This window comes from Leptinotarsa decemlineata, unplaced genomic scaffold (assembly GCF_025532065.1).
Source record: "Leptinotarsa decemlineata unplaced genomic scaffold, Ldec_3_MD MMD2_tig00026307_RagTag_RagTag, whole genome shotgun sequence".
Lineage (NCBI taxonomy): Eukaryota > Metazoa > Arthropoda > Insecta > Coleoptera > Chrysomelidae > Leptinotarsa > Leptinotarsa decemlineata.
In genome coordinates, this window is record NW_027412681.1 from 1,913,095 (window position 1) to 1,933,046 (window position 19,952).

A 19,952-nucleotide genomic window follows, 5' to 3' on the forward strand; every position below is an offset into this window, starting at 1 on the left:
AACACTCCTAAGTTGGACAATATTATATTAACAATGTAATAGTACTAATACTTATTGTTGTGAATATACGTTTCTGTATAATTCTGAGTACAATAATGAATATCAGTTTCTTCGATGATTTTCACGAATAAACAGGGAGACCCACAGAAACCTAGGTTGTGCGTGAGACTTTTTCCTGTTTATTCATAAATTTTGTTGTTTGATGTAGAGGTATTTTATAATTTTTTCAATATTGTAGTCAACATAGGGGAAATAACCGTTTAATTTTCAACTAATTGTTCTGTACTCTTAATATATCGTGAATTACTTTTCTGTCTAGATTAAATGTGTACGATTTTAGTTTTTTTCTGATTAAAGTGATAGAGTTGATGTGAGTGATGAGATCCTTTAAACTTTTATGTAAGAAGTTGAAAAGCCGAGGTGCGAGGTAAGTATAACATCGTTGTTCTACCGCTTTTTTGAGGATTTCGTACGAATATCAGAATTGCTTTTTTGTCTTGTTGTGTATTTATGTTCTATTGTTTTCAGTTCGTGTTTGTTTCTGTATAGGTTAACTAAAATGCTATAAAAAAATGATTGTTTCAAATCGAAGCATTTTGATTCTTTTTATAATTATTCTTTTAATATTACCAAAGAAGACTGGTAGAAAAAGATTAAAAAAGTAATTTTAGTTGAAAAAGACTATATGGAGATTGGACACTTCCATATTAATGGTGGAAATAAATTCATTATTGATTTAAATGACGACAGTGATAGTGAAACAGATAATATGGAAGAGGAATTATCAGAAGCTTTCAAAGAAAGTTAGTGAAGTGTTTTTGAAGCGATCGATTGTTTGTATATTTATATAGTTATTGTGATTCTTATATGATTATTGAATAACGAAATTAGTTAGCTCCCTAAGTATATTATTAAAGGAGAGCTGTTGGAAGGTAGGTTGCGCTATATCGTTTACTTGAACTATACTGAACAAGTGAATTTCAGTAAATCAACGATTGAGACACTATGAATTTGCTCACATCAAAAATTCACCTCCCTCGTTCGCTTCTGAAAAAAAACACAGTAACTTGCAAATCGTTTCTCCAGCCACCTTCTTCATTTCACGGTAATCCGAAACAATCCCATAACGATTAGATATAAAATTTCAGAAGACATCCGATAGCACCGAAGTAAAAGTACACCCAGCCTTCTAGCTCCGAATGAACAATGAAGACCTCTCGATTCTTGGCGTCTTTGTGAAACAACTGGTCCACCGTCGTGGAAATATGGATTTCGACTAAGTTCAGGGCTAAATGAGGCGTGGCAATTGTATAAATCCGTGATATTTCGGGTGGATAGTCACTGTGAACTTGAACAGCAAAACATCAACATGTTCGTAAAACTGGTAAGTTCTTGTTAAGTGGAGCTTGAAATTTTCCTAAAAAAGTGTCTCTAATCGCGTTAACCAGTCGTGCGTATTGATATTTGTGGGTGAACCTGTGAAGTGGATTATACAGGGATTATAAACAAGTGCTGTAGCGTCGATAAGTGATAAAGAAAATAATAGATTCGTTTTCGGTGAATGTTACTTTCTGTACTGTACAACTTGCAGAAAAGTTGTGGCAGTGTTTCTGAAACGTAACAGAAGTAATGTTCGCTCTGTCGGTGAAGTAGCTCCACAATGATGTCACGAGTTGAAAACGAATCTTTTCATGCAGTTTTTGAAAAATTTAACACACAGTAATGCTGAAAAATTACTGAATTCGTGAAATGTTTCAAATATTTCTTTGATTGCAGTGTCACGAGTTAAAATGACTGTTGAAACGTCGATTACATCAAATCAATTAGCTTATGGTTCAACAAAATTATTGCTGAAGTTTGAAGATGCCAAACAAATATAATTCGATAGTTTTTGTTATTTGAATTCTCAAACGAAGCTAAAAGGCCTCAAAATTTTTGTAAATGAACCTTGAGTTCCTAAAGTCTTCTGAACTAATCATTGAAATACATACATATGAAGAAGTCGATTAGTATCAGATCCGGTAATCATATTGGTTACAGCAATCAGTTAAAAATTGCCGTGCAGTGACTTCAAAATAAATCAATACGCTCACTATTACATTTGAGAATTTTCCACCATTGATGAATGAGAAAATCTCTTATTGTCAAAAAAACATTCATTTTCAGTAGGCCTAGCACTAGTTTAGAAGCTGGGTTTATTTGGTCTAGTATGATTAGGTGTGACCCACAGTAAACCCTTGCGGGTTGCGGTGGAGAGTCGAATAGACCCGCTCAGTTTTGACCTAACCTAACTTAACCTATCTAGTTTTCAATGGTTTAAACGGGGTTTTGAGAAAAAACAAAAATTCCTGTATTCTGGACGAAGTTGACCAATGAGTTCTTATATTGTCCGAAATACGTCGACAGAAATAGTTTCTCCCTTTCAAACTGCCTTTTGAACTAACGTAAGGTGTTCTTTTCTGCTTCGAATATAACTCGAATATATTTTTCATCTATCAAAATATTGCCCTTTTCAAAAACAGTATTCTACACTAGACATATTTCAGTTGAATTTTAAATTATTTTCAATTCAATAAATTCTTTATCATTTGAACTGAGAAAAAATACATTAAAAAGCAAATGAAATCATGACATGAATTTACATATTAGAGAGGTTTGACAAAAAGCAATAATAATAATAATACAGTTCGCAACCAGCCTTCTCAAAAATTTTTGAAAAAATAATAACGCAACAAATCAAAGTATATTTGGATACAGCTAACATAGTTCCAGAAGTGCAATCTGGATTCCGACAGAAACACGGTATCAACACTGCTCTGTTGAAGGTTATCAATGATATCACTACTTCTCGGGACAAATCGATGATCTCATCTCTTCAGGAAACTTCTTCAGGTGTACCACAAGGTATCATTCTAGGTCCATTAATGTTCTCTCTTTTCATTTTTGACTTTCCTGCCACGTTATCTCAATGCGACGTACATTTATATGCTAATGATTTTCAATTATGTCTGTCAAGTCAATCTAATAATATTTACCATGCTATCACCAGGATGAACTTAGATTTAGAAAATACGCTTCTATATTTTCCAAAAATCATGGCCTTCGAATAAATCCAAATAAAACAGTAGCCCTATGTTTGGGATCTGACCTACAAAGAAATGAAGTTGAAACAAATTTCCATATTTTTTTTGACAATGAACCGATTGACTCGGTGAATTCAGCAAAAAATTTAGGTGTATATATCGATAACACCCTCTCGTTCAACGAGAACGTTAAACACATTTACAAAACTTGCTTTTTTAAACTGAAATCCTTATACAAGTTCAAGTTCCAGCTTTCTCAAGAAACAAAACTGAAATTAGTTGATTTATCCCCATATTGAGTATTGCTGTTCAGTGTATTACAATTTCTTGCCAGACTATAATAAACACAAACTTCAACGCATACAAAATGCTTGTATGAGATTTGTATGCTGCATAAACTATCGTGATCATGTAACTCCATATTTATTGAAATTAGATCAGCTGAATAATGAGTTTAGAATTCGTTATCTCATATCTGTATTCTTATATAAACTATTGGAAAGCAAAACTCCTAATTACCTGTTCAGATTAATTAGTAAGCGATCTGATAATCATTCTATCAATTTGAGAAAAGATACATTTACCATTCCATATCATGTTACCACCAAATTTGAGGGATGTTTTTCTTACTTTGGACCGAAGTATCTAAATAATTTATTGCCGTATATTCATTTGTCTACATATCAATTCAAAAAAACTTTGAAAATTCATTTCTTAGATGTTCAAAAATGATTGTAATCTTTTATATTATCTTCATAATATTTTTTTTTTATTTTATTTTTGTGTCTATTGTAACTGTTACTTATAGTATGCTTATTTTTTTTTCTTAATTATGGGACGGGTGAAAGACCCTTTTCCCTTTGTGTATAAAACTTGTTTTTGCACAATAAACGTTATTATTATTATTATTCTTTAAAACAAAATTGTGAGGAATATGTAACAAAATTCTTATATTTTTGATGTACAAGTCTTTTGTCTTTCTTCTCTTTCATCATTATATAGCACTGAACTTCTGAAAAAAGAAAGTAGAATTATATACATAAAAACAACTAACTCAAAATTTGAACATTGAATTACACCGAAATTACTCTTTCCCATTCAGTTTATACTTGACTCAGATATCATACACAGGAACCTAACATAACATAATATATGAAAACTTACAAGGAAAACTTGTAATCTCAGGTGTACTATGAAAGTTTCGGGTGAAAACACTACTCCTCAACCACAATGCAGATAGGATATCATTGATAACTTTTGTTTTCTTATTTTCGCCACTGGGTCAAAATTACAGCTGATCTGAAAATTTCAACTCCCGGGCGAAATAATAACTCTACTTTATATTCCAGGCCGTAATTGCTTGCTCTTTTGCCTTCGCCTCAGCGGCGTACACTGGTCCCCTCGCCGGAGGTCAACCAGCCGCCCTTTACCCCGCAGGAGTCGACCCCAAAGCTTGTCCCAACTTCCCCGATTGCACCAACCCCGCCGTAGCCGTCAACCAAATCCCCCAGGAATACAACTCCGCTCCCCAGTACCAACAGTACCAGGCTCAACCTCAGTACCAACCACAACAGTACCAGGCTCAACCTCAGTACCAACCACAACAGTACCAGGCTCAGCCACAATACCAGCCACAACCTCAGCAGTACCAAGCCCCAATTAACCAGTACAACCCAGTACATGCTCAACAGTACGCACCAAGTCAGAAGAGCCAGTACGCCCCTGAGATCCAAAACGCTCTGGACAGGGGAGAATACATCGGGGATGGTGACTACCACGGGGAAGGGCTCGCTGAAGCACTTGCACCTGGACATGCTGGTAAGATACAGATATTCCTTTTAAATACTTCATGTTACAATTATTTCTACAATAGTGATATTCTGCTTCATTGAAGTCACAAGTAGCTAAAAACTATATGTAGGACTTAACCATCGTTAGGCAAGCCATCAAGCAATCAAGCAATTATCCCCTACGTAATCATTGGTCTGATCCAATGGATTTGTTTGGGCCTTAAGCCCCAAGATTTGTCACGGTCCATAGGGATAGTCTGACTTCATGAAGACCCTTTTCAATCGGGGAAATTTCACGGTATTTACAAAAGGAATCACCTCATCATTGAAGGAATGTGGAACCAAATCATTAAGATTCCCGGTGAAGAGTACTATCAAAGTTCTGCTGGTGCTTACAGACATCTGCTTCCCCTAGGAACATCGTCTAATGTTCTTTGGAAGATATTATTCTTCCCGGTGTGGTGATAACTTCTGCGTAAACTTACAGTTCTACTTCTCTTTCGTCGAGGACCTCAAACACCTTGTGGACAACCCCTGGTGACCATAATCCTGATGGCATCATCTTAAAGGATCATAAAAACTGTTCTATTTACAAGCATGACCTATGTTCATTCTATGCCCTTGCCCTGCTTACTCTTTCTATAAGCATGCTGGTGATAGTCCAAGGGGGATATACATAAAGCTGTACTCCTGAAATGTCTCTGCAGTATCCTTTCAAGTCTTTCAGCAGGAGAGATGTTAGGCTAATGGGTCGTTCCAATTTAGGGTAATTAGTTATAGTCTGAAGAGATGCATCAAATGCTCAAGTAAAGCTGGAAGTACCAAATAGAGAAATGTTATCTTCATTAATTTTTATACCTTTCTTTGTAGTTGTCAGATTTGTGATTAGTTGAGTAGTTGGAGTCGGATGTGGTCTTTCACTTGAAAACCCCAAAATACTTTACCAACGACTAGTTGGTGAAGTATTTTGGGAAAGTTTCAAAGGAAAGAAGAAAGCAATTAATTCGAAAATAAACTCTTCACGAAGATGTGTAGATCAAGCGTAGAAGTTACTTTCAATTGCTGTGAATGATATATGACCCAATGGAATTCGAAAATAAAAACTTAACACTAATTTTTTTTTCAGCCCGTCAATCTTACAACCCTGCCCCAGCTTACAACCAAGCCCCCCAATACCAGGCCCGCGCTTACAACCCCGCCCCAGCTCCCCAGTACAACCAAGCTGGAGCTCATGCCACCCCAGCCCAAATTCCAGCAGGTGTGGACGCCAACGCATGCCCAAATTACCCCTTCTGCCACTAAAAACTCCCCCGAAGTAGTTCAAAATTTCCAAAAGACAAGCCAGACTGCCAGCTGACGACATGTCAATGTTATTTTTAAGATGTAAATGTGTCCTGTAACATAGCGATTTGTGATTTGTGTGAATTATTTTATACAAGTTATTTAATAAAAAACAAAATTTAAAATAATGGAGTTTTTTTCGATTTTGTTTTGTACATAATCGGGTGAGTGCGAAAGTAGCGGTTCACATTTTCACATCCACTTGGAAAAACGTTCTCAGAACGCAGTTTTCCAGTCAAAGTTGGACCTGTCAAAGGCCTTTGACTGTGTTTCCCCCAGCATTTTACTCGAAAAACTGTCATATTATGGTGTAAGAGGTACTCCTTTGGGTTTGGTTGAAACTTACCTGAATAATCGTTTCCAGAGAGTTTTTTATAACAATACATTTTCTGAGCTAAAGCCGATTGACCTAGGTGTACCGCAGGGAACGGTTTTGCGCCCGCTTTTGTTCGTTATTTATATAAATGATTTTTACAACTATATGAAATACAGAAAAAGCGGAGCGCTGGTTCACTGTCAACAAACTCATGATGAATAAGGAAAAATCACAAAACATGATTGTTTCTATGGCTCTGCCATTACCTGAATTCCGGTGTGTCGAATTATTGGGTTTTACTCTGGACAATATGCTAAATTGGTCAAGCCACATTTCAAGTTTGAAAAGTAAATTATCGAGTGCCTTATTTTTACTTAGACAGCTGAAACCAATAACAAATTTCACTACGTTGAAAATAATATTTTGTTCGCTCGTACAGTCTTACATTTCTTACGGTATTTTACTTTGGGGAAATTCTAGTGATGCCCAATGCATTTTTATATTACAGAAAAAAGCTCTGAGAATTCTTGCTGGAATCGGAAGAAAGGAAGGAAGTAATCAATTTGAAAATAAGTAACTCTTTACATGGATGTGTAGACCATGCAAAAAAGTAACTTTCAGACACAAACTGAAAGAAATTCCTTCTCGAACAGCTACTTTCATATAAATATTGAATAAAAATTCTTTCGAAACAAATACTTCTATATGAACACGGAATTATACAGAAGATACATTTGTCTACTCAGTTTGTATTTCAAAAATTCGTTGTGGAATGAAAATCAGATATTCACATGAGTTCTACTTTGAATGGATAGTAAAAAATTGCACTTACATGCAACATTGTCATCCTCACTGGTATACATCGATGTTTCGCCTTAAGACACTTTCCCCAAGGCTCTTCAGTACCAAATTGGATAACATTATAGAAAATACACACAATTCATTCATGAATTACGATTTTTAATGTCATGACATTCATTCACCTATTTGCCATTTGTGTCGGCAATGTGGATTCTAGTGTGAGAATAGTGGGTGGTGCTTTTTCCAGAAAATCGACTGTGGAATGGGACGCAAATTGTTCAGCTAGTAGACTTTTTCTATGGCTGTTGTTGCAATTGAATCATCTGCTTGTGTTAGTGGTGGAATTGTTTTGATTAACAGCTTTAGCTACCGACCAGAAGGATCTAGAACCGTTGGGATTGGCAAGCAGTTTATCCCTAATTCTGTTTTGCTGAAATTAGGGCGCTAAATGATTTTTATCAGCTCATTTCATTATTTTCTCATATATTGATTCTGTTTTTTCTGCAAGTGCTAATGTATTATGATCAGTGACCAGAACATTTGTATAGTCTGCATATGCAACTATATGTACTTTCGAAAGACTATTTAGGTATTGTATCAAGTCGTTCGCATAAATAAGAAAAAAAGTGGTCCGAGTATAGACCCCTATAGAACTCCTTGCTTACAGGCGAAGGATTGACTGTGAACACCTTGGATACTCACTGTTTGTGAGATTGATTGAACCTCCTTCAATTTTGGGCAACTCCACGAATCCCAAAGCGATGCATTTTCTGGAATAGTACATAGTGATCAACACAGTCAAATCCCCTAGGAAAATCGATGAACAAACCACAAATTCTAAGTTTGTTATCTAAGACTGTTACTACGTGTTCTATGAAATCATACATATCTGTTTCCGTGCTTTAATTTTGCATGAACCATGCTGGTTTGTCGAAAGTAGTTCATTTTTGAGGAAAAATTGTAGTACCTGATTTTTAATAATCATGCCCGCCACGTCCAATTTTCCATTACTTTGGCGCGTAAATCAGGCTGAATTTGACCGATGTTGGCTTTGAGGGCCTCACCTGCCTACACCTGCGACTTACGAAAACCCCACAAGAAAAAGTCTAACGGGATCAAATCGCAGGATCTTGGTGGCCAAATGTCGTTATCGTCCAGATCCATTTAGGGACCAAAAATCAACAAAGAACGTCCTCTGACATTACAGTCGTAGGTAAATTAGCTGTAAACTAGTGATACTTTGATTCAAATCTATAACATATGTTTGGAGAACAAACTAAAATGGACAAAAGTGATTTCCCACATTTTTTGTACAAAGATGAAGAAGCAGAAAGCCAAAATGATTCACTTCCAAAAATTAGTTCAGCCTTATTGAGAAATGGTTTTGTTTTCAATTAGTACGTAGTATATCATACTGAATTGAGACACGAAATAACTGTAGATTTATGTAAATTTCATTAGCATTTATGCCACTTTTATGGATATAGCTGTTACAAACAACACCACACCATCAATTGGAACTGCTGCTTTATCTTAAGCAGCTGCAACTAACCTACCAGTAACTTCAAATAGACAAAGAAGATAACCATCCAAGGCTAGCAGTGAAGAAATAAAGCAAATTACACAATACATCAAATCTACGATCTTAACGCATCAGACACAATGTTTGCCAACTGACATCATAAACCATGGAACAATGAATGCTAGAGAAAAATTCCTTCCTGCTATAAGGTCACACTCTTGCGATATGACAGAATAAGGAAAGCCTCACCTATAGCAGGCATTTCAACTTTTTACTCCGATATAGTCCATTTTTTTAATGGGTGAATATTTACCATGGCAATGAATGCAATGAAGTGTAGAACCTTGGAAGCAATGTGACAGAGAACTAATTATTGCATAGAAAATAGTTTTGTGCCGCCCAGTCTGAACTAGGATTTTACCCCGTTGTACAGGACGATACACAAATCCAGTGGCGAAGGAATATGCAGAAAGCTAAAAATTCGAAATATTTTCCGAGAAAAAAAAGTATTCATGTTTACAAAACATTTTAAACGTTATCAACGTTATTGCCCAAAAAAATACATTTTATAGCAAAAGGTTTGACTTGTGACTTTACAACAGAGCTTCCATATCTAATGACATCATCTAATTTCCTGAGGAAAAAGGAGGAACTCAAAGACATATTTTGGACTGCTTCCAAGCAATCGAAAAAAAATTAATAATTCAGTACAAATGATGTCAATTTCAAAATATCCACAATGTGGCAAGAAATTGTGTTTGTTCTACATTGGTCCCAGTTATCAAGAGTTAAAAGTAAGGTTTCCGTATTTGTTAGGTGATTAACTTAATGTTTTGTAACAGTAAATATAGGACAGTCAAGCTGAAAATAAGAATTTATAATAAACTAATTGTTGCCCGCGGCTTCGCCTGCATAGAATTTGGTTTGTCACATTAAGTTTCGTGACAGATCATTCTAAACAAATAGTTACCATATTTTTTTATCAACCCAAAACTTCAGGTTTCCAACTTTAAAACTGACGAAATCTAATACAATTCCGAACCCCTATTGTTCCCCCTTGGGGCTGGAAATTCCTAATTCCCTTTCTTAATGATTATTTACGCTATACAAAGAACCTACCTGCATATTTCAAAATTCTACGTTCAATAGCTGTACGTTAATATAAAAGCGGGCAACATCCAGTAATTTGCAGTTATTTTTAATTTTAAAATGCAGTAACTGAAAAAATATGTCAACTGCACTAAGTGATAGCTACGAGAATCAAATTATGTTACCTTACAGAACGGTTACGGTTACAGAACCATCAAAGAAATCCAGGACAGTAAAAAATTGCAAAATGACTTGATGCATTTGCAGAAATCTGTGGCAATAGCAGTCTATACCTAAATCACGATAAATGTCTCAAAATACCTTTTACCAAAAAAAAGAAATCCCATAAATACACCATATAGGAAAGTACGCGATTTAGGAGTAATAATGGATTCCACATAGAGAAACCGTTAATATGTGTAATCGTTTATTGGGATTCATTATCAGGAATACAAGACATTTCAGAAACTAGTTTTTTTTTATTTTCATTGTTTTAATATTGATACTTATTTACAAAAAGGATTTGAAGCTTAAATAACTATTATTATATGCGAGCGCTTTCGATAGCAGACTGTGGTATCATCGTCATGGCTATACTCAAACTGAACGTTTTATCTTCTTGTTTGTTCTTTTATACGGTTAAATCGCCTTAGTGAAATTGTTGACGCTTCATTAACTAGGGTTTGGGCAGGTATTTGTCCTTCCCTTTCATCAGGATATCTCATTGAATTTGCCTGTTACATCAGGTAATATTCTTTGTGTGTGTGTTTCTCTAAGTTTATTGTTTCTAGGAATGTGTATTGTTTATCATTCACTATACTCCACATATTAAAAAACTGATGTTACCTTTCCTTATTATCTTCGGTTAGTTATCAGTTATTTCATTTTTTCTCATATTCGTTACTAGTGAAATGTACTTAGCGTTTATATATTATTTACTCATCTGTAAAATAGGGATATTTTTTTGATTTATTCTGTTTGTATCCCTAGTCGTTTGTATCCCATCAACAGGGTGTAAATTTATAAAGACATGTATTGCTGTCTATCTATCTGGATCACCCCATACAAAATGATCTATATTTTCTTCTATCATGTGTGGGATCGGTATTAAAAATAATATCATTACTGTTACATTTCTATGTAACAGGCGTAAAAGGTGTGGTAAAGGTATATATAACGGGCGTTTCCAATTTGCTGAGCACTTTGTCTTTTGATAATTCAGTAAATTAACAACATGTTTGTAAAACTGGTAAGTAGAGTGGATTTTTCAGTGTTGGGAATTTTAGAGCAGTGATTTTCCTGTGACAGTGTGTGACAATTTGGATTAAAGTGAAAAATATACCAGAAGGACTATTTTGGGACTCACTAGTTTTGGTGTTTTGAATTTGTTGATAGTTTCCACGGCATTCAGTGAACACAATCTTGAATGATATTGATAATAATAATAATTTATTTAACTCATCTTGAGTTTTGTTGATATTTTTTACTTTATTGAAGTTCTGATTCATTTTTTTGCAACTAGAACTTCACTAATTCAGAGAATTCAATATTTGATAGTAAAAGAAAGTGAATTCAAAATTTCAAATGATTCAAGCTGCTCCCAACTTCTACATAGCTTCAACTTTCTTGTCATTGTGATTTGTAGTAAATGTAAGTACAGTAATAGGGGTAACTACCCCTATTACTGTACTTAAAAGGACGCTGCGTATTTATTTTGCCTCAACCAAAGCAAAGGGTAGCAGTTTCCAATCAGAAAAAGAAAAACACATACAATTCAGTACTGCTTTTGAGATATGATGGATTTTGTTAGTTACTCTCAGATTTCTTCTTGTTCTAACCAAATTTTGTAAATGAAAGGGATATTCAGATTGATGAAAAAGTTCATGAGTAAATTGGTAATAATGCAAGGTTAAATTTTAAAAAACCTACAAATTGAATGCTCATTTTGAGAAAATTTTGAAGGATTTCGAAGTAATCTAGATTAACAGAAGAATATTTTGATACAGAAGGAATATTTGTCATCCTTGAACTTAAAAAATACAAAGAAGAATACAGACAACAAATATAAACAGTTACAACCAAATTCCCCTCTGTCTTTGTCTGTCAATGTCTTTGGCTTTTGCTTCTTTTCAGGCGCATCAAGCCAAATATTTTTTTTCGTCTGAAAAATAATAATGATGATGATTTTTCAGGCCGTAATCGCTTGTACCCTGGCAGCAGCCAATGCTGTATGGAATGGTCCCCTCGCAGGGGGTCAGCCTGCTTCCCTGTATCCAGCGGGTGTCAGTCCCCAGGCTTGCCCCAATTTCCCCAACTGTGCCAACCCTGCTGTATCCGCCAATCCCCAACAACCCGCCCCACAACAATGGGGAGCACCTCAACAGCAATGGAACCCACAACCCAATCAGTGGAATCAGGTGAGAGTTTTGATATATTTGTGAAGGCTTGTGAAAGATGAGGATGAAACAGATAATCCATTATTGCAAGGAAAATAGTAATTGTGAAAAAATTAATGGAAAGGAAAACAATTTGGAATGTTTTTCAATGGAAATTAATGTTGATTCAATAGTCATCAGGTAACAGAATATAATATTACGAATGGTTTCATTTTTATTCTCATGCCTGATGTGTTATTCCAATCGAGTATTTGAAAAGCAATTCGTTGCCAATGTACATCTTGAATTTGTACATTCAATTGTAATTGTAACTCTTCGACCGGTACAGAAAAATGAACCTCACACTATCTTCAACATTTTATTTATTACGATTTTCTAAATGAATGAAGTAAATACGGTAAATACAAATAAATTGATGAAAAGTCAATTGGTGAAAACTTTAGTTCCTAAATTTTTATGTACATACTGAGTGAACATCCTCTTTTGTTTCTCAATACATTTGTTTGACAAAATGTCCATATAATAAATGACGTCATAAAGCCACCATATTTAATTTAATGAAAATGGCTCCTATGGCGCCATTTTGAGAGAAAACGGTCAGTTGTGTTATATCGTTGAAAAGATACTTTCATATTTTATCAAATATACAGGATTTTATTTGAAATTCTTGACCGACGTTCATTTTCGGATGAAAAAAAAATAAGTTTTCTATTTTCATTAAAAACATCGTTCTGAAAAATGAGAATTCATTCCTATTTTTATACCACTTGTTTGTGTAACTAACTTTACTGTGGTTTCGTCCTATAAGAACATTTCCAAACGAATTACTTAGTGATTATTGTTATTAGGTATTGCCTTTAATTATCATTTTTCACGTAATAAATACTTTTTTGAACATCTATCATTGATATAAAATATCTCCAAATATATTCGGACGATATTTAAGCTGGACATTTAAATGATGTACGAGCAAATATGAGTCAAATAGATGAATGTTCAGAATACATTTTCACTTTCTTATTTTGTATATTCGCTTGCTAATTAGGAATGTTAAAAAAATAATTCACGATTTCAAAATCACCAACGACAGATAACAAAGGAAGAAAGAATTTTAATTAGAGTACTGGTATGAAGTGATTGTGTCTGTTTCAAAATAAGAGAATGTAGGTAGGAATAATATTCCTTTATAGTAAAATATAACGATATAATAACAAGATTTGCATAAAGCGCGATACAGATATAGACTTAATAGCATTTTTTAAATAAATTTCTCGGTTGCTGTACCAATTATAAATGTTATACAACACGGCGAAGGTCAATTCAACAAAAAATGTAATTTAATTGAATATATTCGCGAGACTTTTGGGCCTTCAAATATAAACATGGCAAATAAATGTGTGATTTCGATGTGTGGGCTATGAAACATGCAAATTTGTGTTCCGTAGGAATTAAAATTGAAATGATTGATTCAAAGTAAATTCGACGAGAAGTAGACAATTTTATATCTACCCCATCATATAGGGTCAGATTTGGGAAAAACTTATAACTATAAATTACAGAAGAGAATATGAAGTCACTCAATTACACAATGAAACGCCAATAACTATTGGCGTTGCAAAATTGCTGAATACCAAAAAAACGTCTCATTAGCATTGCTCAGGAATTGTTGAAAGACGTCAACGGCTATCCAAATTTACTCGAAAGTGTCAATCATCCCAATAAAAGAGCCCAGGAGAGCCAAGACCAAAAAAACACGCCAAGTTGGCATCACATTATTGCACCTGCTCACTGTTCATTGCTTGTTCGTAACTTTTTGGTCAAAACACCACGGTAACTATGCTTCAGCCACCGTATTCTCCAGGTTTAGCCGTCGGCGACTTTTTCTTGTTCCCAAGATTGAAGAGACACATGAAAGGACGGCGTTTCGCACCGGCGTTTGTGCATATCAGAACTGCTTCAAGCAGGATTGAAAAAAAAACAATTTTATTCGCTACCAGCTCCCAATTTTTTTTTATTTGTTATTCAATAATGTGTACTTAATAAGTAATGATTGTTCCAGGGACAACAGTGGAACCCTGCTCCTGTTCCACAGCAATGGGGAAATGATGCTACCAACAGACTGAACAGAGGAGAATACATTGGAGATGGAGATTACCACGGAGAAGGACTCGCAGAAGCACTTGCCCCAGGATATGGTAAGCCGTTCAATTTATGTTTTGAGGGGGTAATCAAAGATCGGCCAGCAAAATCGCCAGACTTGTCACCTGTCGATCTGTGTTTGGGTTCCACAACTTACGTATGTGCTCAAACGATCATAGTTAACCAGGATTGTGTTGGAATAAAGAGCTATTCTGATATAACGTATCAGAATTTCGGTTTAGGAGTCAAAACTGTAACAATAATATGCGACCAAAGAACCAATTGTCTAAGACAGTTTCAGAAGTGAAAAACACACTGAAGAAGTGTCAAGATTTGATTGCACCGACTTTAAACAGGACTCTGTAGGTTCCTAATCATACAGTTCCTAAAATATGCGGTCTACCAAAAATTCAGAAATCTGGAGAGTCGGTGCGGCCAATAATTAACTCCGTCATAAATTCCCCTACTTATGAAATTGCTAAACAGCTTACCAAACAGTTTGAAACTCTTTCAATCTCACAAGTGAATTTAACTTTCGGTAATTCACATGAATTCATAGATAAAATCAAGAATGCAAAGTTGCGAGTAGATATTTCAGAAACATTTGACGTATCTTCGTTTTTCCCAAGTGTTCGTATTCAAAAACTGTTGAATTTTGAAGGTTCATCTGAGTGTTAATGTTCTCAATGATGAAGTAATCGAAGACTACATTCAACCAACAAAAATCTGCAAAGTTGAACGTAAAGCTACCCTTCAGAACTTCGTGCTCACTTCAATAAATGTTAGATAACCCTAAACACAAGGTGTTGAGGGATACATTGAAAAAGCTGTGAGGACTGGACAAACTCCATGTTCATAAAAATCGTTTTTCTTTTTAGAAAACAGCTGGAACCAAGGAAACAACTGGAACCAAGGAAACAACCAATGGAACCAAGGCAACCAAGGAATCCCACCAAACATTCAACAGACCCACGGGGTAGGCCAAATCCCTGCCGGAGTAGACGCCCACTCCTGCCCCAACTACCCCTTCTGCACCTAAGTCAAGTCAGACACGCCAGCTGACAACATGTTGTTTATCTCAAATAGATTAATTCAGTTTTCCGAAATTCATCAGCAGATATGTTTAGGCCTAGATAACGATTTTCTTTTACAATCACAAATAAACAAGCATGTGTCTTTGACAACTTCAAAGAACTTTTCTGGTTATTTATTTGCAAATCCATTTTTTCGAGTAGATCCTTTTTTTTGTTTTTCGGGAAACATAGCTGTGAATAAGATACTCGCTCTGTGTTCAACAAAGATAGACAAATTTTTAACGCTCACTATTTTTTTTATAGATATTTTATTTTACGTTATTTTTTTCCATGGAATAGGTATGAATGCATTTTATAAATGTTCCGGAATTTAATTATGCTAAGGGTAGGTTGCATTTTTATATTTTATTTTACTAAAGAGTCAGCAAACAACTTATCCTTTTTGAAAAAATATATTACAAAAACTTACCAAATCAGAGACTATTTTTTTCCTTATTCTAGTTCTTCCAGATACCATCAGTCACTTGGACTTTATAGTGGCAAAGATCAAAATCAAAATCTGCAAAATCGGGGGTTCGTGTTAGCAACAATAGATAAATATGACAAATGATACAAACTTTCTTGTAGTAATACAATTCGATACACCAATAATGGGAATAATTTTTTTTCGGCAGACAACTTCTTGATACTCTCTGTTCTCTGTATATCTGCAACACAGTCAATAAGTATAATGAAACGTGAAACCAGTTCACGACGCAGCAGATTATTACTTGAATAATTTTGGGCCACAAACGCTATATTCTAACAGTTTAATCAAGTTACATATTCCATTTTATCGACAACTAGAATGCGTTTCAAAAAATGATTCAGCCTGAGAATTGCAGTCACACAATAGGTTTGTTCTGGTTTTCAGTTTGTACTGTTTCGAATCGTCTAAAATCAGTGAGTCAGTTGTGGACTGAAAAGGTTAATGCGACAAAATGTTCAGTATACAGTTTGGATGACTGTTTTCTGACTGTTTGGAACAGTCCGAGCAGAGAACCAGAACAAGCCTAATAATATTTTGTTTATTATTCTGTGACAAAATTCAGTGAGGAAATTCTGCGACATCTTCTGATCAGTAGTCGAATCATGATCATGACAGAAGAAGTCGGTAAAGAAATCTTACTTTATTTTCTTTTACCAAAGCATTGTCTAAAGATTTGACATTGATGCTGCTCATTTTTTCCCCAAATTTTACTTTTTGGCTTTTTTTTCAGCTTATAACTATATGATGTTGAACGACTTTCAGCCAAGTTTTCTCTACGAATTTAAATTGAACCAGAGCGCTGCAGAAAAAGACCAAAAAATTAACCAAGTATTTGGCAATGAACGTTGGTTCGTTCAGCACGTTTCACAAATGCCCATCCGAAAATTAAACAAATTGACCGTCCATATTCTGCCTCACTTACCAAACCTCCCTGACCACTCGCCAACTGACTACCATCTTTTTGACTTGTGCTACACTGTCGAATGGCGTTACGTTACATTGATTCAAATGGCGGTTATTTCGATAAAATTGAATAAGTACTCACTGCGATGTTACAGTTTAGACTCATAAAAACGGAGAAAACTGTTGAAACAACCTAATAAATGAAAAATAACAAGGAGCCCAACTCACTTCCCTGTGGCACTCAAAATTCTGTATACATTGGCTTTGAATGCTTATTTCCAAGTTCAGTAACTTATTTACGATCTTTTGTATAAGCTTTGAACCATTCCAAAGCAATTAATTTGATGTCAAATGCTTTCAATTTTTCAATTAATTTAATTATTTATTTATTTTCAGTGAAATACAAAACGGGACAAACCCAAAAAGAGTATTCATAAATGATGAGGTGAAAATAACAATAAATGGTTTGATTGTTATAATTGACATGCAATATCGTGTTATGAACAATTATTAATCAAGTGCAGTTCAAATTAAAATAGTTAGATACGAAAATGGTGATTGTATGAACGTTTGAGAGACGTGGTGAAGGTTGTGAGGGAATTAGAAAAGATGTCAATTTCAATTGATTTAGATATAGAGTTGTAGGATTTACACCTATTTAGGGGAGAATTCAAATCGTAATTAGTTTTACTTTGATTTGTTTGGAATGAATATAATTCTCTGGTATTATACAGAGGTACATTAATCAAAAGTTGGTTCAATATTGTGGTCAGAAGATAAATCTGATACAGTAATTAACACAGTCTACTTCAAAAGTCAGATTCAAAGATTTGCCCCTCGATTCATGGGTTCTGCCCATCAAGACGCCCACGAATTCCTTCGATATCTTTTAGAAGGTTTACATGAGAACCTCAACAGAATTACTGAGAAACCTGAACCGATCTTAACGGAGATTGACGAAATATTGAGCGACAGCAGAAAAGCACAAGTAAGAGTCCTGGCTGAGATATTTGAATATGAACAACTCTAAGCTGTAGACTATTTTGTTGGTCAATTAAAATCCACTATGTGGATTTTAATTGATGTTACTGTGGACACTCATCAGTAACCTTCGATCCTTTCTGGAATTTGTCTCTTTCCATACCACAAAGAACTGGCCAATTGAGTTTGTCACATTGCTTGGATTCCTTCACAAGAGAGGAAACTCTGGATGGAGATGAAAAACCAAAGTGTTCGTGATGCAAGTAAAGATGAAAATGTACAAAGTCCTTATCAATCTATAAGTTTCCCCATATTTTAGTAATTAATTTGAAAATATTCTCTCCTACGGAAAGATTCAGAGGCAAATTGAATGTTTCCATTGACTTTTCTTCAGATGGATTAGATATGAGCAATTATGCAGCAGACAATATGGCTCCTTGTCCTTATAATCTATATGCACTTTCAAATCACAGTGGGACTACTTACAACGGGCATTACACAGCATATTACAGACACCCTTATAGTGGCACGTGGCATGAATACAACGATTCACACGTGTTCCCAATTTCGCCAAAATCACTTGTGAGCGCTGAGGCATATGTCCTCTTTTATGAACAGGAGGGAACAAAGCAGCACCTTTGAAGTGATTTTTTTGTCTTCTTTTTTTTATAGGTATAATCTTAGTTCTCCGAATTGATTTGTATTTCATGATTGTTCCAAATTTCATTATATATTATAATACTTGCATTAAATTATTATTATTCAATAAAAAAAAAGTTCAATATAGAACTGCTGTCAAAAAAATTATTCATTATTTTATATAGGAACTTAATATCAGCTATTTGGCGTCTATCCCTCAAAGATATCAGATTGGGTAGTATTTTAATTTGTAATTGATCTTTGAGATTATGAAAGTATTTTCTATTGATATAATAATAATAATCCGAATTGACAATTACATAACCAGTATGATAATACATATATTTTGTGATATACAGATTATTTGGCCTACTATCAGCTTTCTGATACAAGATCAGGTGCTGTTGAGGCCCAGAGGGAAAATGCATATATCTAAGTAAATGGTAATCAATTAAGATTATTATATTTCGAATATTATGAAAACTGCCAGTTGAGTACTAAATATATTAATGTTGAAATAGCTTCCCTTTTATTATTCTTTTAAATAACGCCATCTATTTTGTGAAGTGAGTGATCAGGAATTTATTCAGATTTGCCGTGCAGTATGTGAAGGAACGTTTGAATATCTCTTTCTTATGGGAGGGTATAGTTATAATTCCTCTTCTACGAATATTGACATTATGAACATGGCTTCTAAAGATGATTTTTTGTGTAAATAAGGAGGTTTTTTTCGCATTTTAAAATTTTATAGGTTGTATGAAGTAGTCTTCGATTATGTATATTCATCCAGTTTATTTCCTTTAGCTTACGCGACACTCTCCATCTTCGCCTGATACAATATCAACCTCAAACAATCTCTATTATCTAAACACGGCCCATAGATGACGAATTTGCTTTGTATAGATTAAAGTCTTTCAATATACGAGATATACAGGGGGTTCCAAATAACTGAAGCAGAACTGAGCTGACTATTTACATAAGCCATGTAAAGTGTACGAACAGAGTTAGTATTACAGAAGTCGTGACAAGTCCTGATCAGAAATCCAATACAGTATTCAATTGGTTCCAAAACCTTTCATAAGTCTAAGAAAACAACTACTTATCCCCCATTATCAATAGAATCAGTCCATTTACTAGTGGTTGGTTATGAAAGCCTCAGTGATTGTCCACGAGATTTGTATCAATATAATTCAGTTTCAAGTATCTCCAAATGTGACAAAAGGTTACTAAAAATTACAATTCGATCACTGTAACACATCACTTTCATGCTTTGTGCCTTCGAACTCATATTTTTTTGTTATGTTATTGTTTTATTGAAGGTGATGAATTTCCATGGAATCTATATTCTTTTAGTTAAATAAAACTAAGTACTTCTCACTCTAAATGTTT

General features: G+C 34.6%; 2 protein-coding genes and 1 long non-coding RNA gene across 3 annotated transcripts; 2 read left to right on the forward strand and 1 right to left on the reverse strand.

The window, feature by feature from the left end:
• Positions 1 to 1,227: 1,227 nt before the first annotated feature.
• LOC111502914 (uncharacterized) lies at positions 1,228 to 6,342 on the forward strand. The gene is made up of 3 exons (XM_023157092.2): positions 1,228 to 1,384; positions 4,433 to 4,901; positions 6,000 to 6,342. The coding sequence occupies exons 1-3, from the start codon at positions 1,370 to 1,372 to the stop codon at positions 6,173 to 6,175; spliced, it is 660 nt and encodes a 219-aa protein (XP_023012860.2). The 5' UTR covers positions 1,228 to 1,369; the 3' UTR covers positions 6,176 to 6,342.
• Positions 6,343 to 11,035: 4,693 nt separating this feature from the next.
• Positions 11,036 to 15,671, forward strand: LOC141485064 (uncharacterized). The gene is made up of 4 exons (XM_074181022.1): positions 11,036 to 11,191; positions 12,135 to 12,359; positions 14,398 to 14,533; positions 15,356 to 15,671. Exons 1-4 carry the CDS (start codon positions 11,177 to 11,179, stop codon positions 15,514 to 15,516), a joined length of 537 nt encoding a protein of 178 aa, XP_074037123.1. The 5' UTR covers positions 11,036 to 11,176; the 3' UTR covers positions 15,517 to 15,671.
• Positions 15,672 to 15,680: 9 nt separating this feature from the next.
• Positions 15,681 to 16,706, reverse strand: LOC141485065 (uncharacterized). The gene is made up of 3 exons (XR_012466993.1): positions 16,282 to 16,706; positions 16,129 to 16,218; positions 15,681 to 16,070 (listed from the first exon to the last, which is right to left on the reverse strand). It is a non-coding gene; the product is annotated as an uncharacterized lncRNA (long non-coding RNA).
• Between the last annotated feature and the right edge of the window lie 3,246 nt (positions 16,707 to 19,952).